We start from the raw sequence: 23,724 nt of genomic DNA, 5'->3' as shown, positions 1-23,724 counted from the left end.
TTTTTTTAAGTACAATTATTTCTGCTCTATGTGCCGGTTAAATTTTAACCGTGATTAATACCACGAGAACAAGTGGAGTTCATTTCAGAGAAGCCGTCTTATCAAAAAGGTCTTCTCTGATTGGTTCTCGTGAAATTAATCACGGTTAAAATTTACCCGGCTTTTGTGCGACCGGGCCTTAGTCTTTCAGAGGACGATTTACACAACGTTTATAATTTACACTTTTATAATAATGATAATTGCACTGGGAATAATAGTACCTACATTTATTGTCTGTTCAACGATTCAGTTTTTTTAAATAAATTTTTCGTAACTTTCATAAATTTACAGTAATTTTACACAAGAAAACAATTGTAAGGTCACTGCAAGAATCCATTGACTTTATGCAGATAGAGTTGAAAGTTCAGGTTTTTAAAAGAAAATGTTAACAGCTTTTTTACTGTTGAACATTTATAGTAGAAACAAGAAGTGAAAGTAGTATCTTTAACACTTCAGTTTTGATGAGCAAATTACAAAGTTCAGTTTTTTAAAATAGAATTTTTACAAGCTTCATACTGTATTACACATTTACAGTAGAAACAAGAAGTGATAGTAGTATCTTCAACACTCATCCAGGCTGAGAAGAACTCAGATCAGTTCAAGAGCAATTTCTGTAAAAATATTCAATAAACTTCCGTTTTCTGTTAGAGAAATTTCTGTTGCTCAGTTTAAACTTGAAATGAAAACACTTTTGACAGAGAATCCGCTTTACTCATTGACTGAATTCCTAAACATGAGTAATGTATCCATTAGTAGCTACTTTTGATTAAATTTGAATATATTTAGAATAAATTTTATATAACTGAACTGTAATATAAACTTTCATGAGTTGAATATTTAAATTGCCTATTATGTCAGTATTATTGAATATACTTTGTGGTCTGTTAGATGTATTACTATTGTAATAATTTTATGTGACGTTTCCGATTGTATAGATATTATACTTAAAGGAATAAGAATCTATTCTATTCTAAGACTCCAGTTTTGATGAGCAAATGACAAAGTTCAGTTTTTTAAAACAGAATTTTTACAAGCTTCATTATTACACATATACAGTAGAAACTCTATTACAAGAAGTCATAGTCGTATCTGCAACAATCCAGTTTTGATAAAACTAATAACAAAGTTCAGTTTTTTGAAACATAATTTTTACAAGCTTCATTATTACACATAGGCTATACAGTAGAAACTCTATTACAAGAAGTCATAGTCATATCTGCAACAATCCAGTTTTGATAAAACTAATAACAAAGTTCAGTTTTTTAAAACAGAATTTTTACAAGCTTCATTATTACACATATACAGTAGAAACTCTATTACAAGAAGTCATAGTCGTATCTGCAACAATCCAGTTTTCATAAAACTAATAACAAAATTCAGTTTTTTAAAATAAAAATTTTGCAAGCGCCATAGTATTACATACACATTTACAGTATGGAAAGAAGTCATAGTAGTATCTGCAACAATCGATTTTCGATTGAGCTAATTACAAAAACACTACTGCAGAATTGAAAGCTGCACATTAGATCAAATAATGTAAATTGATGTAATCACTAAACATGTTTGCCTAGAACTCCGCTTTTGGTAACACTGTAGGGAGATCAAATAATGATGTAATGACTAAACATGTTTGCCCAAAACTCCGCTCTTGGTAATACTGTAGGGACACACGTTGGTTGTGGGTAAGTCAGGTGCGAAAATGACTCTGAAATATCTGTTTGGGGGAACCCTTGTGATCTGGAGGCGTGTGGTCACTAGGTTTGACCATGCTAGACCCAAAGCAGGAACTAAACGGTTGTTCATGGTTGAATTCACCTGAAACAACACAAACATTGAATTAATATTAGGCTACTCTATTTTGTGGAAGTGGAAGATGAATTGAAAATCGATTTAATAAGTTTAATTCATTCAGGTAATTAAAAAAACAATTATTGTAGAGTTCACCTGAAATATACACAGAGTCTAAATGAATATTTCATTCTTATTGACCGAGCGAAGTGAGGTCTAAGATTCAAGTCGACGGTTTGGCATTTCTCTTAATGTTTATATGTTGCGCATTTACGGCGAAACGCGGTAATAGATTTTGATTCCACTTTCCACATCATTTCCTTGTTTCTTCCCACTTCCTCTTCCTCTCTCGATATTCTATCAGTTTTATTTCTCTCTCTTACATTATTTTTCATTAATGTTTATATGTTGCGCATTTACGGCGAAACGCGGTAATAGATTTTGATTCCACTTTCCACATCATTTCCTTGTTTCTTCCCACTTCCTCTTCCTCTCTCGATATTCTATCAGTTTTATTTCTCTCTCTTACATTATTTTCCTCTTTCTGCAAACTGGATTTTAGAAAAATGAACTTCAATAAAATCATCCTACTTGTTCAATAAAGCCTGACCTCTAGACTGTGTATTCCAAATTAAGGTTTAAAGCAGTTTTGGGCGAATGCCTGTTGTTTTTGCCTGCATTGTATTTATTGTCTATGAATAAATGAAATGAAATGAGTGTCACTTCTGAATTTTAACTAGTAGTTCTGTAAACAGTAGACCTCACGCAGTATTCTCATCCACAAGTACCTGATTGAAACTATTATTGACCGAGCGAAGTGAGGTAAGATTTAAGATTCAAGTCGACGGTTTGGCATTTCTCTTAATGTTTAAATGTTTATATGTTTTTATGTTGCGCATTTACGGCGAAACGCGGTAATAGATTTTCATAAAATTTGACAGGTATGTTCCTTTTTAAATTGCGCGTCGACGTATATACAAGGTTTTTGGAAATTTTGCATTTCAAGGAAAATATAAAAGGAAAAAGGAGCCTCCTTCATACGCCAATATTACCGTAAAAATCAGACTATAGAATTATTCATCATAAATCAGCTGTCTAGTGGACTATAATACTACCCGTTCAAAAACATCGAACATCTTGAAAATGTATCTTTCCATTAACGTTACTAGACAGTTGACTATAATAGGCTACTACCCGTTCAAAAACATCGAACATCTTGAAAATGTATCTTTCCATCAACGTTGTAGACAGTTGCAGCCAGACCTGATAACAACGCTCACACTCACATACCGGGACGACACGTCACGGTACGATCGATATAGGACAGAAAGCTCTATGTTTATTTAGGATTTTTCTAGACATTTTTAATTGATAAATTATTTATTAATTTTTGAGAAAACATAACAACAGGTCAATGTAATGTTCATTCAGGTGATTAAAAAACAAGTAGACGGTTCACCTGGAAAACACACAGTCTAAATGAATATTTCATTCTTATTTCATTTATTCATAGACAATAGATATGTATGATATTATTGTATGATAGTTTTAATTTTATTAGAGAATAACTGAAGAAACTCTTCTGAGTGGCGAGAATTGGCAGTGTATTGGTGCATATTCTATACTATTAAACGAGCAATTTCTGTTTATATGTTTTTATGTTTATCGTACGGTATCTGTATGTGACCGGATCTCGAAAACGGCTCTAACGATTCTCACGAAATTTGGAACAAAGTAGGTTTATGATATGAAAATTCGATTGCACTAGGTCTCAACCCTGGGATAACTCGCTGAAGGACATTAAAAGGATAAATACGTCCTTGGAAAAACAGCTGGAAATTTTGTCGTCTGTCGATACCGTAATGGAAGAGAGTGAACGAGTGCATGTGTGTGGGATCATCCAGCTGATCTCAGGAGAAGACAAATTCAGCAAGAAAAACTTAGCTTATTTCTCTTTTTTCTAGAAAACATGTTTACTTCAGAAAGTCCAAAATAGTAACTAGATGCTGTTAGTGTAGAATAGTAGATAGTATATTAACAAATATTGTAGCAAACATAGTATATCATTCTGAATCGAATTCATAGTATATCTATTGTAATATTATGATGTGTTTGTTTTTTGAAGTGTGAATAAATTGTTATTTTAATGAGTGATAGTAGCTTAACCTAGATTTTGATTTGGACTGTAGTATAAATTTGAAAAGGGACAGTTTTGGCATAAGCCTGTTGTGCCTCCTCGTATAACTGTAAAAATAATATTGTACGACTGAGAAAATGAATGAATAAATATAAACTATAAATTCAATCTTTCGTTACAAATTTTCCATGCTTTTACACTCTAGAGCAAAACTCGGTCCCCCGATATTTGCTCTGATGCATGGAGATATAAACACTATCTTACAGCTCAATTCAACCAATACGGTAATAGAAATATCGCACTATGAACACTATAGGACTGTGTAGTATATGTGTATGGAACATTGTAAATAATAATAAACATTCTCAACTCACCTGATGGTCATGACAAAGGGTTAAATGCTTACAGGGATTGGAGTTTCTAATTTGTATGTATATTTTTCTTGATTGATAAAAAAAGCTATTTTATTCTATTCTATAATAACTGACGAAGAGACACTCTTTAAAAGTGGAATTCATCATTGGAACACTAATTATTACTTTCCTTGTTCTATTACATAGATAAGGAGAGAGTATTGCTTTCCGAAAAAAATTAAGGTATCCCAATTTCTATACGTTTCAAGGTCCCCTGAGTCCAAAAAAGTGGTTTTTGGGTATTGGTATGTATGTGTCTGTGTGTGTGTGTGTGTGTGTGTGTGCGTGTTTGTGTGTGTGTACACACAATATCTCATCTCCCAATTAACGGAATGACTTGAAATTGGAACTTAAGGTTCTTATGATATAAGGATACGAAAAGGAACAATTTCGAGCAATTCAAGATGGCGACTAAAATGACGAAAATGTTGTCAAAAACCGGGGTTTTCGCGATTTTCTCGAAAACAGCTCCAACGATTTTTATCAAATTCATACCTGTATTTTGATAAGAACTGATAAGCTCTATCAACTGCCACAAGTCCCATATCTGTAAAAAGTTCAGGAGCTCCACCCTATCTATGCAAAGTTTGATTTTAGATTCCCAATTATCAGGCTTCAGGTACAATTTAAACAAAAAAAATTAAGTGGAGAAGATTGTGCATGAAAATCTCTACAATTAATGTTCAGTAACATTTCCACCTAAAATTGAAAATAAGCTCGAAAATTTGAAAATGTGATTATTCAATTGCAAACTGTTGGCAACTGTTGATTCTATTAAATCATTCACTATGAATAGATTGATTGATTGATTGATTGAGTACTTTATTTATGTAGATTACAATATACTGGCTTATACACTACTTATATACAATAGCTTACAATACAGCAAAATTATAGATGAATTTACATAATATAGACTAAGAAAATAATTTTGAACTGTTTATGATATGAAAAAGTAATTGTAATATAATAACTATAGATATTATATTATTACACATATACAGTAGAAACTCTATTACAAGAAGTCATAGTCGTATCTGCAACAATCCAGTTTTGATAAAACTAATAACAAAGTTCAGTTTTTTGAAACATAATTTTTACAAGCTTCATTATTACACATAGGCTATACAGTAGAAACTCTATTACAAGAAGTCATAGTCATATCTGCAACAATCCAGTTTTGATAAAACTAATAACAAAGTTCAGTTTTTTAAAACAGAATTTTTACAAGCTTCATTATTACACATATACAGTAGAAACTCTATTACAAGAAGTCATAGTCGTATCTGCAACAATCCAGTTTCATAAAACTAATAACAAAATTCAGTTTTTTAAAAGAAAAATTTGCAAGCGCCATAGTATTACATACACATTTACAGTATGGAAAGAAGTCATAGTAGTATCTGCAACAATCGATTTTCGATTGAGCTAATTACAAAAACACTACTGCAGAATTGAAAGCTGCACATTAGATCAAATAATGTAAATTGATGTAATCACTAAACATGTTTGCCTAGAACTCCGCTTTTGGTAACACTGTAGGGAGATCAAATAATGTAAATCGATGTAATGACTAAACATGTTTGCCCAAAACTCCGCTCTTGGTAATACTGTAGGGACACACGTTAGTTGTGGGTAAGTCAGGTGCAAAAATGACTCTGAAATATCTGTTTGGGGGAACCCTTGTGATCTGGAGGCGTGTGGTCACTAGGTTTGACCATGCTAGACCCAAAGCAGGAACTAAACGGTTGTTCATGGTTGAATTCACCTGAAACAACACAAACATTGAATTAATATTAGGCTACTCTATTTTGTGGAAGTGGAAGATGAATTGAAAATCGATTTAATAAGTTTAATTCATTCAGGTAATTAAAAAAACAATTATTGTAGAGTTCACCTGAAATATACACAGAGTCTAAATGAATATTTCATTCTTATTGACAGAGCGAAGTGAGGTCTAAGATTCAAGTCGACGGTTTGGCATTTCTCTTAATGTTTATATGTTGCGCATTTACGGCGAAACGCGGAAATAGATTTTGATTCCACTTTCCACATCATTTCCTTTTTTCTTCCCACTTCCTCTTCCTCTCTCGATATTCTATCAGTTTTATTTCTCTCTCTTACATTATTTTTCCTCTTTCTGCAAACTGGATTTTAGAAAACTGAACTTCAATAAAATCATCCTACTTGTTCAATAAAGCCTGACCTCTAGACTGTGTATTCCAAATTAAGGTTTAAAGCAGTTTTGGGCGAATGCCTGTTGTTTTTGCCTGCATTGTATTTATTGTCTATGAATAAATGAAATGAAATGAGTGTCACTTCTGAATTTTAACTAGTAGTTCTGTAAACAGTAGACCTCACGCAGTATTCTCATCCACTAGTACCTGATTGAAAATATTATTGACCGAGCGAAGTGAGGTAAGATTTAAGTTTCAAGTCGACGGTTTGGCATTTCTCTTAATGTTTAAATGTTTATATGTTTTTATGTTGCGCATTTACGGGAAAATATAAAAGGAAAAAGGAGCCTCCTTCATACGCCAATATTACCGTAAAAATCAGACTATAGAATTATTCATCACAAATCAGCTGTCTAGTGGACTATAATACTACCCGTTCAAAAACATCGAACATCTTGAAAATGTATCTTTCCATTAACGTTACTAGACAGTTGACTATAATAGGCTACTACCCGTTCAAAAACATCGAGCATCTTGAAAATTGTACAGCGCTCACACACACATTCCGGGACGACACGTCACGGTACGATCGATTTAGGACAGAAAGCTCTATGTTTATTTAGGATTTTTTCTAAACATTTTTTAATTGATAAATTATTTATTAATTTTTGAGAAAACATAACAACAGGTCAATGTAATGTTCATTCAGGTGATTAAAAAACAAGTATACGGTTCACCTGGAATACACAAAGAGTCTAAATGAATATTCTTATTTCATTTACTAGCCGTCAGGCTCGCTTTGCTCGCCATATCCTTTATTCGCCATTTCCGACCCCCGACTGGTTCGTCCAAGAATAAGATCAGCAGGCTCGCTTCGCTCGCCTGCATTTTTCATTTGAGCATTTTTATCATATGTTAGAACAATCCAGTCGGGGGTCCAGACTAAACGTCTGGCTAAACGGATATGGCGAGCGGAGCGAGCCTGACGGCTAGTAATATAATATTCCCAGGATTGAAGTAGCAGTGCCCAATCAATTTTTCCGCGATAAATGCATTTAAATCTTCAACTTGGTGCCAACCTAACAAAGTCAACTCAACTTAATGCCAACCTGACAAAATTATTAATTTAGTTGCCAGTTAACAACTGTTTCGAAGAGGTACTCTATCTAGATTATAGTTCTATAGTAACATAATGATATGGAAATTTGAATTATAATTAAGAGATTGGGAGAAGAAGAATATACATGCTAAAAGACGAACTTTAAACCCTTAAAAACAATCCTTAGAGTTAAAATATTGCCAAATAATTTCTTAGTGCGCCTCTAAAGGGCCAACTGAATATACCTACCAAATTTGAACGTTTTTGGTCCGGTAGATTTTTAGTTATGCGAGTGAGTGAGTGAGTGAGTGAGTGAGTCAGTCAGTGAGTGAATGCCATTTCGCTTTTAAATATATAGATTCATAGACAATAGATATGTATGTAAATATTGTATGATAGTTTTAATTTTATCAGAGAATAACTGAAGAAACTCTTCTGAATGGCGAGAATTGGCAGTGTATTGGTGCATATCCTATACTATTAAACGAGCAATTTCTGTTTATATGTTTTTATGTTTATCGTATCTGTATGTGACCGGATCTCGAAAACGGCTCTAACGATTCTCACGAAATTTGGAACAAAGTAGGTTTATGATATGAAAATTCGATTGCACTAGGTCTTAACCCTGGGAAAACTCGCTGAAGGACATTAAAAGGATAAATACGTCCTTGGAAAAACAGCTGGAAATTTTGTCGTCTGTCGTTACCGTAATGGAAGAGAGTGAACGAGTGCATGTGTGTGGGATCATCCAGCTGATCTCAGGAGAAGACAAATTCAGCAAGAGAACCTTAGCTTATTTCTCTTTTTTCTAGAAGACATGTTTACTTCAGAAAGTCCAAAATAGTAACTAGATGCTGTTAGTGTATAATAGTAGATAGAATATTAACAAATATTGTGGCAAACATAGTATATCATTCTGAATCGAATTCGGTAGATTTTTAGTTCTGCGAGTGAGTCAGTCAGTCAGTCAGTCAGTCAGTCAGTCAGTCAGTGAGTGAGTGAGTGCCATTTCACTTTTATACAGATAATTGGAAAACTCAATTTTGAAATTAATTTTATTAGAGAATAACTAAAGGAAAGACTGGAGGATTTGAGGTGAAATTAACAATTGGAACAATCATTTTCTAAAGTATACTTTCATAGCTGAAAAAAGTCCAACCTGGTTGATGCAGAGAATTGCAATGTCATGCTTCCGTGCCAATTTATGCAACTGGTAACCGATGGAACGTATGTGCTGGGCTCTGGTTTTCATGTCTCCTGCCTGGGAGTATTCGCCTCGGAAAACAGCTGTTATCGAGTCTATCACTACTAAGCGGATGGGGTTCTTTCCTTCTTCTTTCTGCGACATTACAACTCGAGGCAGAGTTATTTCGACACAACTCTTCAAACCATCCTGTAGAAATTTTAATTTGAGAAGCAATAAAACATTACCGACCGAGAAAGTTTAGAAGAAGTAATTGTTAAGTTAGGGTTATCGCTTGGTTAAGGGTTGTTAAGAGGCATATTACTCTATTCACAAATTTTAGCAGCGCTAAATGATGCGTTTTAAATGTATTTTCGTGTTCTTTTCAAGTTTCCGTCACTTATCCCCTATCTGCTTGTCAAATGTTTATAAAATGTTATTATAAATTGAATTGAAGGCTTCAGAAACAATGATGTTGTAATGCACCGCAAATCAAATAATTTTTTTTGACATCATACAATTATTACATTCAGGGCCGTTTGCACAGTCAAAGCTTGAACTAAATTTAATCAGCTGTTGGCTTAAACACAAAATGAATCATATTATAACAAACGAGACTTGATACGGATTTAATCCAGTTAAAAATGAAATTTAGTTTAAACTGTCACTGTGCAAACGGCCCTTAATGATACAATTTTTCAGATTATAAAACTTATTGAAACAAAAACTTATAACAACAAACTTATGAAAAAAACTTACAAAACTTATAAAAACAAAATTACACACAATCAAGCCATGTTTACACTGTTGTAAACAGCATGTTTTTCACAAATAATAGTTTTCTCCAAAAAATTTGTCATTTTTTTTTAGAAAACATGTTAAATTTTGCTGTGCATTTTGCGGAATTGGCAACAAATTGCCGAAATTTGTTGAAATATCAGTTGACAACTCTAGTGTATACGTGGCTAGTATAACAATAATTTCTAGGTTTGCTAGAATAACACATTTTTTCATTGTTCATTGTTGACGTATTTTAGAAGAAAACAGATATCAAAAAAATCCAACAATCTGTTCTAGAAGAAAATCAATAATCTGTTTTAGAAGAAAATATAAATTAGAAAATTTTCAACAAATTAATAGCAAAATCAAAACGTTCTCTTAGAAGAAAACGTGATCAAACTCAAAAATCAAACTCTCGACAAATCTTTCATCACAAAGCTAACTCTTGACAAAACTCTCGACAAATTTATACCAAAAGAGTAGCTTTCATCAGAAAGTCAACTCTCGACAAATCAAACTCTCGACAAATTTATACCAAAAGAGTATAAAGTAATACTTTCATCAGTGTGAAATGTTTTCTCTTATGGTGAAATGCTACATAACAGCTACTTACCACATCCGATATATGTTGTATGAGAATATTTTTTCCAAGATCGTCAAGCTTTCCCTTTCGTCTGGCAACTGAGGGAAATGTTTCAAAAAGTTGATGCAACCTTGTTGATGGAAATTTCTCCTCTGTACAGATGTACACAGCACCTGCAATAAATGATAAATTAAGTGATTAGTGAGTAAATGAGGAAAATAAGATTCTAAATTTCACAACCAGAATTAATCAATCAATACTGAAAGATACAAAAAACATACCTTACCATGACGAGCCGATTGAGTTTTACTCACTTCTGAATTGAGTGAAGAAAATTTTACTGTACTGCCAATTTTCTTCTGAGGGTAATGCCCCATATGAACTCTAGGCTAATACGCGTGGGCATTTTTATTCTTTGTTTTCTTTGATGGTTTTTTCAATAGAATTAAATTATCTTTATTTCCAGGGAAAAGATTTCAACATAATACTACACAATGTATTCTACAGTTATATAGGGTCATATAACATTATGATGTTTGGTGTTGAAATGTCTACATACAGACGTTTGATTTTTCTTATCCGTCTGTCTGCATAAGTATGTCAGTTGTTGGTGTGAGAGTTTGTCTTTATCATTCTACACTTGCGCTATTTTCTGGAAATAATTAAATTATGATAATCTTGTTCAAGATTCCACTGTGATCTGTAGACTAACTGGAAGCGATTGAACAGGAAAAGTTACCTCCGTTTAATCCGCCTTCATCTTTTGGTAGCTGTACAGTGATGGTCAGCTGCAGCCCAAACTGCGTTTTACCAGATCCGCTCTCTCCCGACAGTTCTGTGATTCCCCTTTTTGAAATGCCTCCTTGGAGAACTGCATCTAGATGTGGACAGCCTGTTGTCAGTCTTTCCCATTTTTCACCTTCGGAAAGTGACGAACTCGCTGCAATAAAAACATAATTAATACTAAATAAAAAATAAGTAGTCTATTACAGTAGTGATAGTATCAAGTAGTATATACAATTATGTGGGTAAGAAAGGTTCAACAACAGTATCTACAGAATATCATAAAAAGTAAAAATACCACAATTATTGACCGAGCGAAGTGAGGTCTAAGATTCAAGTCGATGGTTTGGCATTTCTCTTAATGTTTAAATGTTTATATGTTGCGCATTTACGGCGAAACGCGGTAATAGATTTTCATGAAATTTGACAAGTATGTTCCTTTTTAAATTGCGCGTCGACGTATATATAAGGTTTTTGAAAATTTTGCATTTCAAGGATAATATAAAAGGAAAAAGGAGCCTCCTTCATACGCCAATATTAGAGTAAAAATCAGACTATAGATATTCATCATAAATCAGCTGTTTAGTGGACTATAATACTACCCGTTCAAAAACATCGAACATCTTGAAAATGTATCTTTCCATCAACGTTAGTAGACAGTTGACTATAATACTACCCGTTCAAAAACATCGAACATCTTGAAAATGTATCTTTCCATCAACGTTGTAAACAGTTTCAGCCATACCTGATAACAGCGCTCACACTCACATTCCGGGAAGACACGTCACGGTACGATAGGACAAAAAGCTCTAAGTTTATTTGGGATTTTTTCTAGACATTTTAAATTGATGAACTATTTATTAATTTTTGAGAAAACATAACAACAGGTCAATGTAACTTACTGAGCGCGAGGTCTACTGTTCACAGAACTACTGGTTTAAATGTTTGATAGCCACATTAAGGAGTACACAACATATTATTTTCATATTTAGTTCATTCTTATAGAGCTTTAATAATCCAAATTCAAAAAATCTAGTAGGAGAAAACACATTGTGTTTTATTACATTATAGAAAAATTCTAGAACATTCTCTTTAATACATTCTGAGAGAAGGTAACAAATGAAGAGGTGTTTCAAAAAGTTGGAGGGAGAGGTTGTCTTTAGAAAGAAATAAAAAAGGGGAGGAGCACAACTACTTGGTCATAATCTTCGACATTAGGGACTAGCAAAAGAATAATCGAGGGGTTAACTGAGGGAAAAAATGCGTGAGGAAGGCAAAGATTGGAGTAGATAGAAAAATTGAAGAAGGATGTGAGATGTGCCAACTAAAGTGGCCTCAAAAAGATGGCGGATGACAGAGAGGCATGGAGAGCTGCTGCCAACCAGCCCAACAAATGTTAAACGTTTTTAATTACACATACAACTATTCAGATGACAGAAACAATGACCACTTTTATTAAAAATTCAAATCATCACACTATATTAAGCCTTGTTACAAAACAGCTTTCTGATGACTCTCTTGAAGGCGGCTTCATCCAACTGCTTCACACCAGGAGGCAGCCTGTTAAAAAATTTCATGGCAGAATCATATAACTGGTCTGCGATCGGTGGAGGCGTCTCCTGAGGGAATCCAACAGCATAATTCCACTTGTCAGATTATTGATTATTGACTATAGTCTGATTGATCCTATCTTCAAAGTAGATTATATATGTAGTGATATCAGAGTATGGAGGAATTCCTTTTCCTTTCATATTATCCTTGAAATGCAAAATTTCAGAAAACCTTGTGTATACATCGACGCGCAGTTGAAAAATGAATATTCCTGCCTAATCTCATCGAATTCTATCAAAGAGTTTGGCCGTAATCGCGTTACATACAGACATACAAAAGAAAATCCGAGTTAAAACATAGACCTTACTACGTTCGTCAATGATCGTCAGTAAACCAAGATGAGCAAAGATGTGATTGCAGTGGGCAAGATGGTCGCTGCCTGTTTTGATTCTCACAGCCATCTTTGCCGAGTGACCCCACAGGAACAATCCATAAGTTATGTGGCAATGGAAGAGCGCGTGATACATCATCAAAAGACACCTCTCAGTCACCAGGCCCCTCCTCTTGAGCAGCAGGAAGCAAATGCGGGAGAGTCGGCTGGTTACCTGCTAAATATGACTGTTCCAGCTAAGTTTGCAGTCCAAGACAAACCCCAGCAGCTCTACTAGATCCTGAGGGTCACGTAAACCCTCAAAGTGTTGTCAGACTCTGACAATGACAATGATCAATTTTTAGAGATTTTATAACAAATATATATTCAAGATAGACAAACTAACAAACATATTCAAGACTAACAAACCTTTATAACTAAAATTACTAATTAAATTTTCTATACATGTTTTAGAAAAGAATAATTATGATCACCCCGACACATATTATTATAGTGGGTTATTATAATTAGAACTAAGTTTAGTATTAGCAATTTTGTATGTATAATATAATAATTATGTATATGTTTTGTCAATAAACTCCTCTGGTTGCAATTCATTGGCAATCAGAGAAATTATCATTATTATTATTATTATATTATTGATGTTTAAAATTTGAAATTGATTCTAACCGAAATAGAGTACCCACCTGTAACAAGCCCAGATTGAATTGATTCCGATGCCAAACTCCTTATCTTCTCTAGATCGTCCAGAAAAATGTTTCCCAGTTTGAGAAAGAAACTGTCAGATAATGACAGAATTTTTATGCAATCTGTCACTTGAGCTGTAAAAACACGAAAATTATAACTTGTTCATTTTATCGATAGTATCCATAGTCATAGAGAAACAATAGCTTAAGTAGATATCCCATGGTATAGAACGTTTATGTCGCAACTTTTACTGTTATCTCAAGCCGATTACTGTCGATTATTACTGTTTTGTTGGGGTGAGCGTGTATGAACGGCACAATATGAGAGACTACGAGCGTCACTCAGCTTCACGGGAAAGAAATACGTGGACTATCGGCTTGATATATAACAGTAAAAGTTGCGACATAAACGTCCTATACCATGGGATATCTACTTACGCTATTGTTTCTCTATGCCATAGTTTTATAAACAATACTGATACAGATTATAATGTAACATAGAATAATTGGTTTCTGTGTAAAGAGGGAGACACTCTAGTCTCTACACTCATTGAAACAACGATGAACATGTTTCCGTTGTTACACCATTATCAAGTCCGAGAGATATTACTATTAACATGAAGAGGAGAAACCGATTTCTCCTTCCACAGTTTGTAGTATGGACAGAGTAGTGGGGAGGAGTAAGCATGCTGCGCACAATTGGGTGCTGACACAAGAGTAGGGAGAATGCTGCGGGAGTAATTAGAGTAGGCAAGTGAATCGGGCCTCTCTCTCCTCGATAGATGAGGATAAATTATCTCTCGGATTATAGTAATTGAATTTTAATGAAATACTGAATAGATATCTTGAATTGGGATAAGATCTCTCCTCTATGAGAAGTTTACTTCTATTCGCTGTTATAATTTGAATTTATATAAAATAGAACTATAGTACCCTTTAAAATTGATAAAATAATAAAACAATAATACAAATTGTAACGTAACAAGAAAGTAGCTCTGAATTCATACATTTTAAAAAATATGGAGCTACCAAGAGTTGTAAAAGTTACTTCACAATTTGTATTATTGTTTTATTAATTTTAAAGGGTACTATAATTCTATTTTATAAATACGAGAAAGTAACCCAGAATTCATACATTTTAAAAATTTGCATTTTATTTGTCTGGCTACATTTTGTTTGTAGCTTTATCGAATTTGCCACCACCCTTTTCATTTTTGATAACTGCATAGTTACCTTTTCAATGTGAGGTTCTAAGCTGTATGATATTTAGTAATTTTTGGGCGACTCTGTATACACTCCAGGTTGAGCAGGGTCTCCTGCTGAGAGGTCTTAAATACAGTGTACCACCTCATTATCTTACACTTAGTTATTTTGGCTTTTTTCAGAACGTGATCTTGTATGGCCTCCCCCTCTGGGGTGGAGCCACAGATGTCGTCCGAGTCCTTCGTCTCCAGAAGAGGGACTTGAGGATTATTTGTGGGGCTAGTGGATTAGCCCTCTGACGCCTGTTCATTATTAAAGAGAGGATGCTCACCGTCTTCTCCCTCTATGTTCTTCATACTCTTTGCAGAACACATGCAAACGTGGGGTTGCTCGTGACCTGACGGCTTCCACCCATATGAGACTAGAGGTAGACTCAGGCTGGATGCACCTTACCAGAGGCTGAGCAGAACCCGGACTGGTCTGTCCCATGTCTATAACAGGCTGCCTCTGTTGGATCACCCTCTGTAATCGCTCCATGAGTTCTATACAATGGAGAGCAGTGTGGTGAGTGCTTATTTTCTTATTAGATTTCTGCCTTGACGTGTCCCAGTGGGCTTTACTTTGGTGATCCTTTTATGGACCTAATTTATTAAATACTAAATACACCCAGATATCAGAAGTTTATTTGTTGAATGATTAAAGGTAGTGAAAATAAATAAATAAATTCTTATGACTTTTATGTTGACAAGGAGTCCTTTACAAGTAGGTCCCACTTGGTCTTAGTTTTATGTTTTGAGCCGTCATTGGGCCCTACGGCAGTCTATACTTCAGCTGGAACAACAGTTTAACGAGCCCATGCGATAAGACAATATACAGTTAATAACTTACCCTTTAAAAGAGCATCAGCAATTCTTGTTTCTAATCGTTGTAAATAAATTTCAGGCATGACAGGTCCTGTAAAAAATAGGTATAGATTATAAAACAAATATTTTTCAGATAAATAAGTATAATGCAATAATATAATGCAAAAGAATAATTTACAGAAAAAAATACAATTTCTGTTTTTTTTCTGAATTCAAATAAAACCGGCACTTTAGTCAAACAGGGATGCCGGTTTATAAAACCAAAAATAATTTTGTTAAATACATTTTATCACAAACAAAAGTAAGCAATAACTAATTCTATATCCAATTTTTACTCAAATCTTGAAATATTTTTAGCCGAGAAATAAAAAGATGATAATTAAAAAGCTAAATTTTTATTTAAATAAAACCTTTGTATTCAAGCAAAATAACCTCCAAAATTGAAGGTTCACGGGAGGATTACTGATTAAGGACTTTAAATTAAAAACCAATAAAAATGTTGTGAGTATCTTTATTACTGTAGCTGGTTTTATTTTATGAATCATTTACAATTTAACATACCAATTTTCTACAAAATCATTATCTACAAAATCAGATTGTTTACAAACATTGTTTTTTAAGTTTATCAGCGTATTTTATACGAAAGAAACTGTATGATAGGAATATTATGTACTGTCTACTCGAAGTATAACAAATTCTGAATGAATAATTCTTTAAAATAGTAATATGTTCTACAATTTATCAATTTAAAAAATTTAAAATACTCACAGCTCACAGGCTCATTTTGTAGGTTAGATTGCAATAAAATCAAAACAACCTGATTGATCAGCTGATTATTGTTTGGGATTTTGACATTTGGCTGTCTGCTGTTCACTGTACGGGTTATGTCAGGTATTTTCCGGCCTATTATTTTGTAATTTTGAGTTCATTTACTCATTCACTTTCTCTTTTTCATCTACAAAAACATTCCTTAAGATTATTACTATAGACTGCTGACTACACTTGCGGATACAGTATTAGTCATAAGTTTCAAGTGACAGCTTATTGGAAAGTTATTCTCCAGGAATTAGTTCAAGGTTTTCCAGACTACCGGAGCGTTGCTTTGTTGTCTAATGTTCTCTATACTGTACCATTTGAATCAACTGTACAGTTATTACTCAGAAGGTACGGTCAATTGCCAAGGTATTGTAAAGTTAATCAATTTTTTCATTCATAACTTTGTTTTTGGAGAATAGCTTGATATTTGTCTTTGAATATTGTCATTTGCAAGTGTTTTCCTTGTGTGACCAATTGCATTGAAAGTGGCTTAATTTTGTGTATCTGCAGGTTTTTTACTCATTTTAAAGTTTTTTAATCAGCTCCTCCCTGTACTTTGTCTTGACATAGTGGGATTCTATATGGAATGCTTTTATTATTCTAGTCAATCACTATAATGTAGTAGGTACGGTAGCCTACCTTACTACGGTACTCTTTTTCTGGATTTTCTCATACAGGTACAAATTTATTCACGCGCATTTAGAGTCAATCTTGTAAATTTTATTTCATTTTCGTTGACAACCCTTTTTTGGAATTACTATGTGGTGGCAAAGTCATAAGTTATTTGACAATTCTTTGTATACGGTGTACAGTATTAAGACTAGGTACCCTATTAATAAATTAATATACAATATGAATGCTAGTTGAAAGCCTAACGCAAGACTATATTGATTAAGCTAGCATCAAAGAAACAGAATATCATAATAAATTAGGGCAGAGACACAAGAGGCGTTTTTCAGACGATTCGGCACGGTACAATAGAACAGGAAGCTCTCCGATTGGCTCTTTCTCGATTCGTCAACCCAATCAGCCAATCGGAGAATTTCCTGTTCTATCAAACTGTGCCGACTCAAAAATTGTCTGAAAAAAGAATCGTTTGTCTCTGCCCTTATTGTTGAAAATATGTTTTCCTACATGTTATATGAGAAACTAATAGAAGAATTCCATGAGAAATATGAATTTTAACTCTCATAACTTATGCTACACTAATGAATGACACTCATCAGACACTACATTATTAAATAAAAACCATCTCTAGAATAATGATGATACTTTATCAATTAGTCAATTATATGGCCAAGCCACATAAAGAGTTTTTTCCGGCGTTTTTGCACTGGCGACAAACGAGTTGGCAAGAAGTTCTCCGATTTGGTGATTATTAACCGATTCCTGAACGCCAAACCAATCACTTGATAGTCAGCCAATCAGAGAGCTTTCATCAACTACCCTTTGTACTCAGTGAGAGATGATGAAACCAGTGGATTTGTGGAACAGTTTGATGTTCTGTTTTTGGCTTTTGTCTGTTTGTACCGCAGTTACAGTCGCAGTTATTATCCGATTCGGATTGAATTTGGTATACAAGTTCTTTGAAACAAGACGCAGAAACGTATGTGTAACGATTTTCGATAAGACCTCGAGTTTTTTTGTAATTTAAAAAACCGCAGACCAACCTCCATCCAGATAGGAATAAGCTGCTAGATGCACTTGAGAGCTATGGTTTGCCAAAGAAGCTTATAATGCTGACAAAAATGACATTTATGAGAAGTCAAGCTAGGGTTCTAGTGGCAGGAAAGTTAAGCCGAAGTCTTGACATTGTCAAGGGCGTCAGACAGGGAGATGCCCTGTCAGCTGTTCTCTTCAACTTGGCTTTGAACAAGGTCATGCGGGAGATGGACCCAAGAGGCACAATAATATATAAATCAAAGCAAATTCATGCCTATGCTGACGATATCTTGTTGGTGACCCGGAATCTGGCTACACTTAAGGACACGTTTTTAAAGATAGAGCAGGAAGGAAAGCCACTAGGACTTAAGGTGAACGAATCTAAGACTAAGTATATGCTAATGTCAAGTGCGCAGGCCCGAAGAAGAAGAAATGAACCAGTTGGGATAGGACAGTTCTTGTTTAAAAATGTGAGCAGTTACGTTTACCTAGGCACAGAGCTGAATGTAGAAAATAAAATGTCTGAAGAAATAAACAAACGAATAATCAGTGGTAATAGAGCATATTTTGCAAATGTTAAAATAATTAAGTCCAAGCTGATAACACGTGACACTAAAATAAAACTCTATAAAACAGTAATCAGGCCAGTAGTTACATATGGCAGCGAAGCATGGACATTCACTGTAGCCGATATATCCGCACTTAGAGTCTTTGAAAGGAACATCATCCGAAGAATTTTTGGACCAGTTCGGCAAGATGAAACTTGGAGAATAAGAAGCAACAGAGAGATAAACAATATCCTCCAAAACCAGGACATAGTTCGTTTCATCAAATCACAAAGAATCAGCTGGCTGGGACACGTCTGGAGAATGGAGCAGAACAGACTCCAGAGACAACTGCTTGAGGGTGAAATTTTCCAAGTAAGAAGAAGAGGGAGACCCAGGAGAAGGTGGCTGCAGGATGTCGAAGGAGATCTGAATAGAATGGGGATTCGTGGATGGAGAAGGATGGCGAATGACCGGAACGAGTGGGGGCGAGTGACGGAGGAAGCCAAGGCCCACCCAGGGCTGTAGTGCTAAGAAACAACAACAACAACCTCCATCCAGAAAGTTACTTTTTCGTATCTAGCGCGAGCCGCGCCTGACATATAGCGAGAACGTCTGTGCCGCTCCAAATCAAACTGTATTTCACTTTTTGTGTAGTTGAGAAGTTGATATTGTGGTAATTATTCATATTGAATGAAAAAGACTAAGAAATTGTCAAAAACCACTGATTTATTGATAATTAGAAAGATTAGTTTATCAGAGATTGACAATGGTGTAATAACCGAAACCGGTCTTTCTAATTATCAATAAATCTGTGGTTTTTTGACAATTTCTTAGTCTTTTTCATTCAAACTGTATTTATTAATTGAAGAAAACTTCTCACTTGATTGCACCATTTCTTCCCTTTTCAACACGAATTTTCCCTGTTTCATAGATGAATATAGTTTCTAGACCTGTGGAGCCGGCCGGAGGTATCACAGCTTAGTTAATTTTGTTTTCCTTTTAGTATGAGATCGGAAACCGACTTGTGAGCATTAACATTCTGCATAGGCATAACAGCCATAACATTGAATCCACTTTTCATGAAATACATCATTAGCAACCTCCTGTCATTGTCACCTACAAACTCATATTATTTAGAATCATTTTCCGTCTCACTATCGTCTGTGAGACGATTCATCGTCTAAATTGCCTACTGCATATTCCATTTTTCTGTCAGTTGACCGATTTCTTATAATTAATTATCAGAAAATTTGTAATATTGTAAATATGAGGACGATATAAAGGTACATCCTTGAGAGACATTTATAAGTCCGGTGTCCCTGGAAACAATTTCTCTAGCACTTTCAATGGAGAAAATAATAGATGACATAGATAAATCTTCACAATATACTGTACTTTCTCAATGGCCCTTCTACTAGTTTAAAAGTTGTAGGCTATTCATGAGCGAGTTCGTTCGCAAAACTACTATTTTAGAATTGCAGTCCATCGACAGAGCCACATGAAACGACCTATCTGCAGCCATCTCAAGCTATTAGTGTTTTCATTATTTTTAACTTTGACGAAGTCTTTCTGGCGACTGCCGATCATGGACTGAATATACTGAATTTGCCCTGCCGACTCACTCGCCGTCAGTGTAAAAACGCCTGAAAACCCGTTACAACATCATCTGAAAAAACAACAACAGGAAAGAACTAAATAAAATTTGGTTGTACATTTCTTGGAGATCATCACCTCAAATATGCATGTATGTGGAATTGTATGTATCAGGCCGTCAAAATCAATAGGCATGATGCTATGTATTATAATGTTTGTTTTATAGTTTTCATGTAATGTTTGTATATTCATGTAAGATCATCGCACTGTAGGGAAACAAATATGTTCTATGTATCCAGGTGGTGGTCAGTAAAGCGTCTTTGTAGTAGAAAATCGATTTCACTTCAATTATTCAGAAGGATGGCTGAATCCAAGACTGGAGGACAAGGTAAGTCTATCATCACTATAAATCACAATATTTAACCACATTCTTATCAATAGAAGTTAAAATTCTAAAAATACCTATTTAATTACAACTTGAAAATATTTTTTCCCAATTAAAATTATTAATCCAGTTTGTTGGACCACATGTAATCGAATAGTGTTGCACAAAGTCATGATTTCCTAATTTATTACTTTGCTAAGATAATGAAATAAAAACGCACATAAAAACATTTTCATAATTGTTCACATTTTATAAATGAAATAGAAACATATATCGTCAAATTCTACAGTTTTACCTTTATAACTAAATCTGTATCCTTTACCCATAATATGGGATCGATGGCGTCAAAACATATAATACACAAACAAATATACATACGGCTTGTTTAGAAAGACAGCATTTCTGATAAATCATCACTCATATATTCACCGACACTGTAGTATGCCTTGCTTTTCAAGTGCTTGGATACAACTCTTTCGAACGCTTTTAAATCCTTTTTTTTCACTTTTTGTGTCGTTGAGAAGTTGATATTGTGGTAATTATTCATATTGAATGAAAAAGACTAAGAAATTGTCAAAAACCACTGATTTATTGATAATTAATTAGAAAGACCGGTTTCGGTTATTACACCATTGTCAATCTCTGATAAACTAAAACTAAATACAAGAGCAGCAGAATTTATACTAGTAGGCGAGTACTGAGACTATTGGTCGAGGGCATGAACGCCTGCCATTGGCCTAGCTAGACAGTCTCCTCCCCCTCAACGGTGTGACAAAATGGCGGCTTAAGCAACAGAATCGCCATGATAATAAAATTTACTTTTAGTACAAAATAAGAACCAAGAAAACAAGTGTGAAAGTTAATAAAACAAATATGTAAATGGAAAAACTATTGACTAATGTATGCTTACAATTTTATGATAAAACTAAATTTGTAGTGTTGTATTGGTTGAAATGAATCTGGTCATTTAAACTATACTGGGAATTTTCCTTAATTACTCTTGTTATTTCTAAAGCCTCTAGAATATTCAAAGATCTGCCTTTGTTATTAACATGCAGAAACTCCTTAACTGTGAACTTGTGATTATTTGTTATCAAATCTTCTGCAAAGTTAGATTCCACATTTTGAATCCTTTTGTTTACAAATCCAATTGTTTTACTCCTGTAGGCAGCCTATTGAAGTATCGCAATGCCGATATTTATTTTATTTGGTACAGGACAAAAAAAAAATGTTTGATGATCACAAAACCATGTTCCTATACCAAATAAAACTGTAGAATTTGACTATATATGTGTGTTTTTATTTCATTATGGAACGGTTCTACAACATCGATAGTGACCCAGTCAAATTGCTAAGATAAGGTTGATTTTGAAGTAGTTCTTCAGTAATGGGGTTTATCATATCAAAAGGTAAGATACATGGTTTTATTCAATTCACTGTTTTGAGGTAGCTCTGCTTTGTGTATTTGTCTTGAAGTGTCTTAGTAGTCGAGACTTGAATTTCCTTCAAATGTATGTGACCTTCTAATATTCAATACTCGGCACTTTCTCCATGTTTTACTGTACTGGAGATTGCACATTCTTCATATTTTTCCAATTGTTGATTTGCATATGAAATGCTCGCTGCACTCACATATTCCTGAAACTACTTTTGATGTAGTAGCCTCTTCACAAGCTTAGTGTTTTCTGATTGATCGAAGTTTCACATAAAAAATAAAATTAATATTATTTTATAAAATTAATATTAATATTATCATTATACACTTCTTCTTTATTCTTGGCCTTTCCTCCTTCCGTTCCTTTATTTTTAGTATCCTCTTTATTATTAAGTACTAGTTTTTATTCTGTATTTTTTTCAAGAAATTTGTTTTGGATCATTTCTGTTAAATATTTTCGAAAAACATTTATACTGCAACTCACATCTGCGCACAGGGTTTCTTTGCAGGTGTAGATTCTTATATATATATTTTTTTTTTGTCTTGAAAGTGTTGTTTATTTTTTTGAGAATCAATAAATTTGAATTGAATTTGAATTGACACTGTGTCCCACGAAGAGGTTTACACGTTTAATTTTATATTACGTGCCCATCAATGCACTAAACGTTTTCAAAATTTACACAGTTTACAAAGTAGGTTCTAAAAATATTCTGGGAAAATTTCAGCTCCCTAATTTTCGTAGGAACAAAATGGCGGCATATTGAAAATTTTACCTTTTCGCTTCCTGGAAAAACTACTGCCGCCATTTTGTTTCTACGAAGGTTAGGGAGCTGAAATTTTCCCAGAATATTTTTAGAACCTACTTTGTAAACTGGGTAAAATTTGAAAAAGTTTGGTGCATGAATGGGCACGTAATATGCAATTAAACGTATAAACCTCTTCCATGGACACCGTCTCTAAGAAAATTATGTGGATCACTAACTCACTAATTGTGAATAACTCACTTATACATTTTTGCAATTTAATGAGCTTCAAAAATCCTAAAACCACTAGAATAAAAATTTGTATAACTCTGAAATGTGAATAAGTTATGTAGTTACCTTATTTCTACTACATACTATATTGATGTCAAATCAAATTTGTCTTATTTATTAATTATTCTTTATTGATTTATTATCACAAATTACTGCAATGTATTGCCAGGTCTTGTATACTAACTCTAAATTCTTCATTAAAACAAATGAAAACTCTTAGGAAATGATTATTACTATTCCACGATTTTTAAATTAAAAATGAAGGTAATTATACTCCCAGTTTTTCTGTCACATATTAATAGGTTGTTGAATTATGAGAGAGATTCCAAGATTCCTACCTTTGAACATCAGAAGAAGCTAATATTTTATCATTCATAAAGCTTTATTATGTTCTAGTCTATGTCCTATATAAATCAATATGAACCACCTACTTTCCAGTCATCAGTATTGATTCTTAATTTATATTTCATTGTCATCTATTTCCTTTATACAACACGGAACTCTTTTCTGCTTCCACTCCACCTTTTGTAACTGGATTTCTGAATTTGAATGCGGATAATCTATCTTCATACGCG

The 23,724-nt window shown here is 33.9% G+C and overlaps 2 protein-coding genes across 8 annotated transcripts in view; one reads left to right on the top strand and one right to left on the bottom strand.

The window, feature by feature from the left end:
* LOC111056454 (DNA repair protein XRCC3-like) lies at positions 1–16,581 on the bottom strand. The gene is made up of 8 exons (XM_039433281.1): positions 16,445–16,581; positions 15,702–15,767; positions 13,611–13,745; positions 10,939–11,139; positions 10,230–10,372; positions 8,813–9,046; positions 5,850–6,145; positions 1–1,639 (listed from the first exon to the last, which is right to left on the bottom strand). Exons 2-7 carry the CDS (start codon positions 15,757–15,759, stop codon positions 5,951–5,953), a joined length of 966 nt encoding a protein of 321 aa, XP_039289215.1. The 5' UTR covers positions 15,760–15,767; positions 16,445–16,581; the 3' UTR covers positions 1–1,639; positions 5,850–5,950.
* The window catches only part of LOC111056455 (apoptosis-inducing factor 3), a 37,997-nt gene continuing 30,398 nt past the window's right edge, over positions 16,126–23,724 (top strand). For 2 of the 7 annotated variants that reach the window (XM_039433275.1, XM_039433276.1), the window contains exon 1: positions 16,513–16,840. In XM_039433275.1, coding sequence (XP_039289209.1) covers positions 16,789–16,840 — 52 coding nt within the window. In that variant the 5' untranslated portion in view covers positions 16,513–16,788. Of the gene's footprint in view, positions 16,178–16,512; positions 16,859–20,594; positions 20,684–23,724 lie in introns of those variants that run through there. The other 5 variants (XM_039433273.1, XM_039433277.1, XM_039433279.1 and 2 more) reach the window with 5 other exon arrangements.

This window comes from Nilaparvata lugens, chromosome 7, assembly GCF_014356525.2.
Source record: "Nilaparvata lugens isolate BPH chromosome 7, ASM1435652v1, whole genome shotgun sequence".
In the NCBI taxonomy this organism is placed as follows: Eukaryota; Metazoa; Arthropoda; class Insecta; order Hemiptera; family Delphacidae; genus Nilaparvata; species Nilaparvata lugens.
This window is presented reverse-complemented; position numbering and strand designations above follow the sequence as displayed.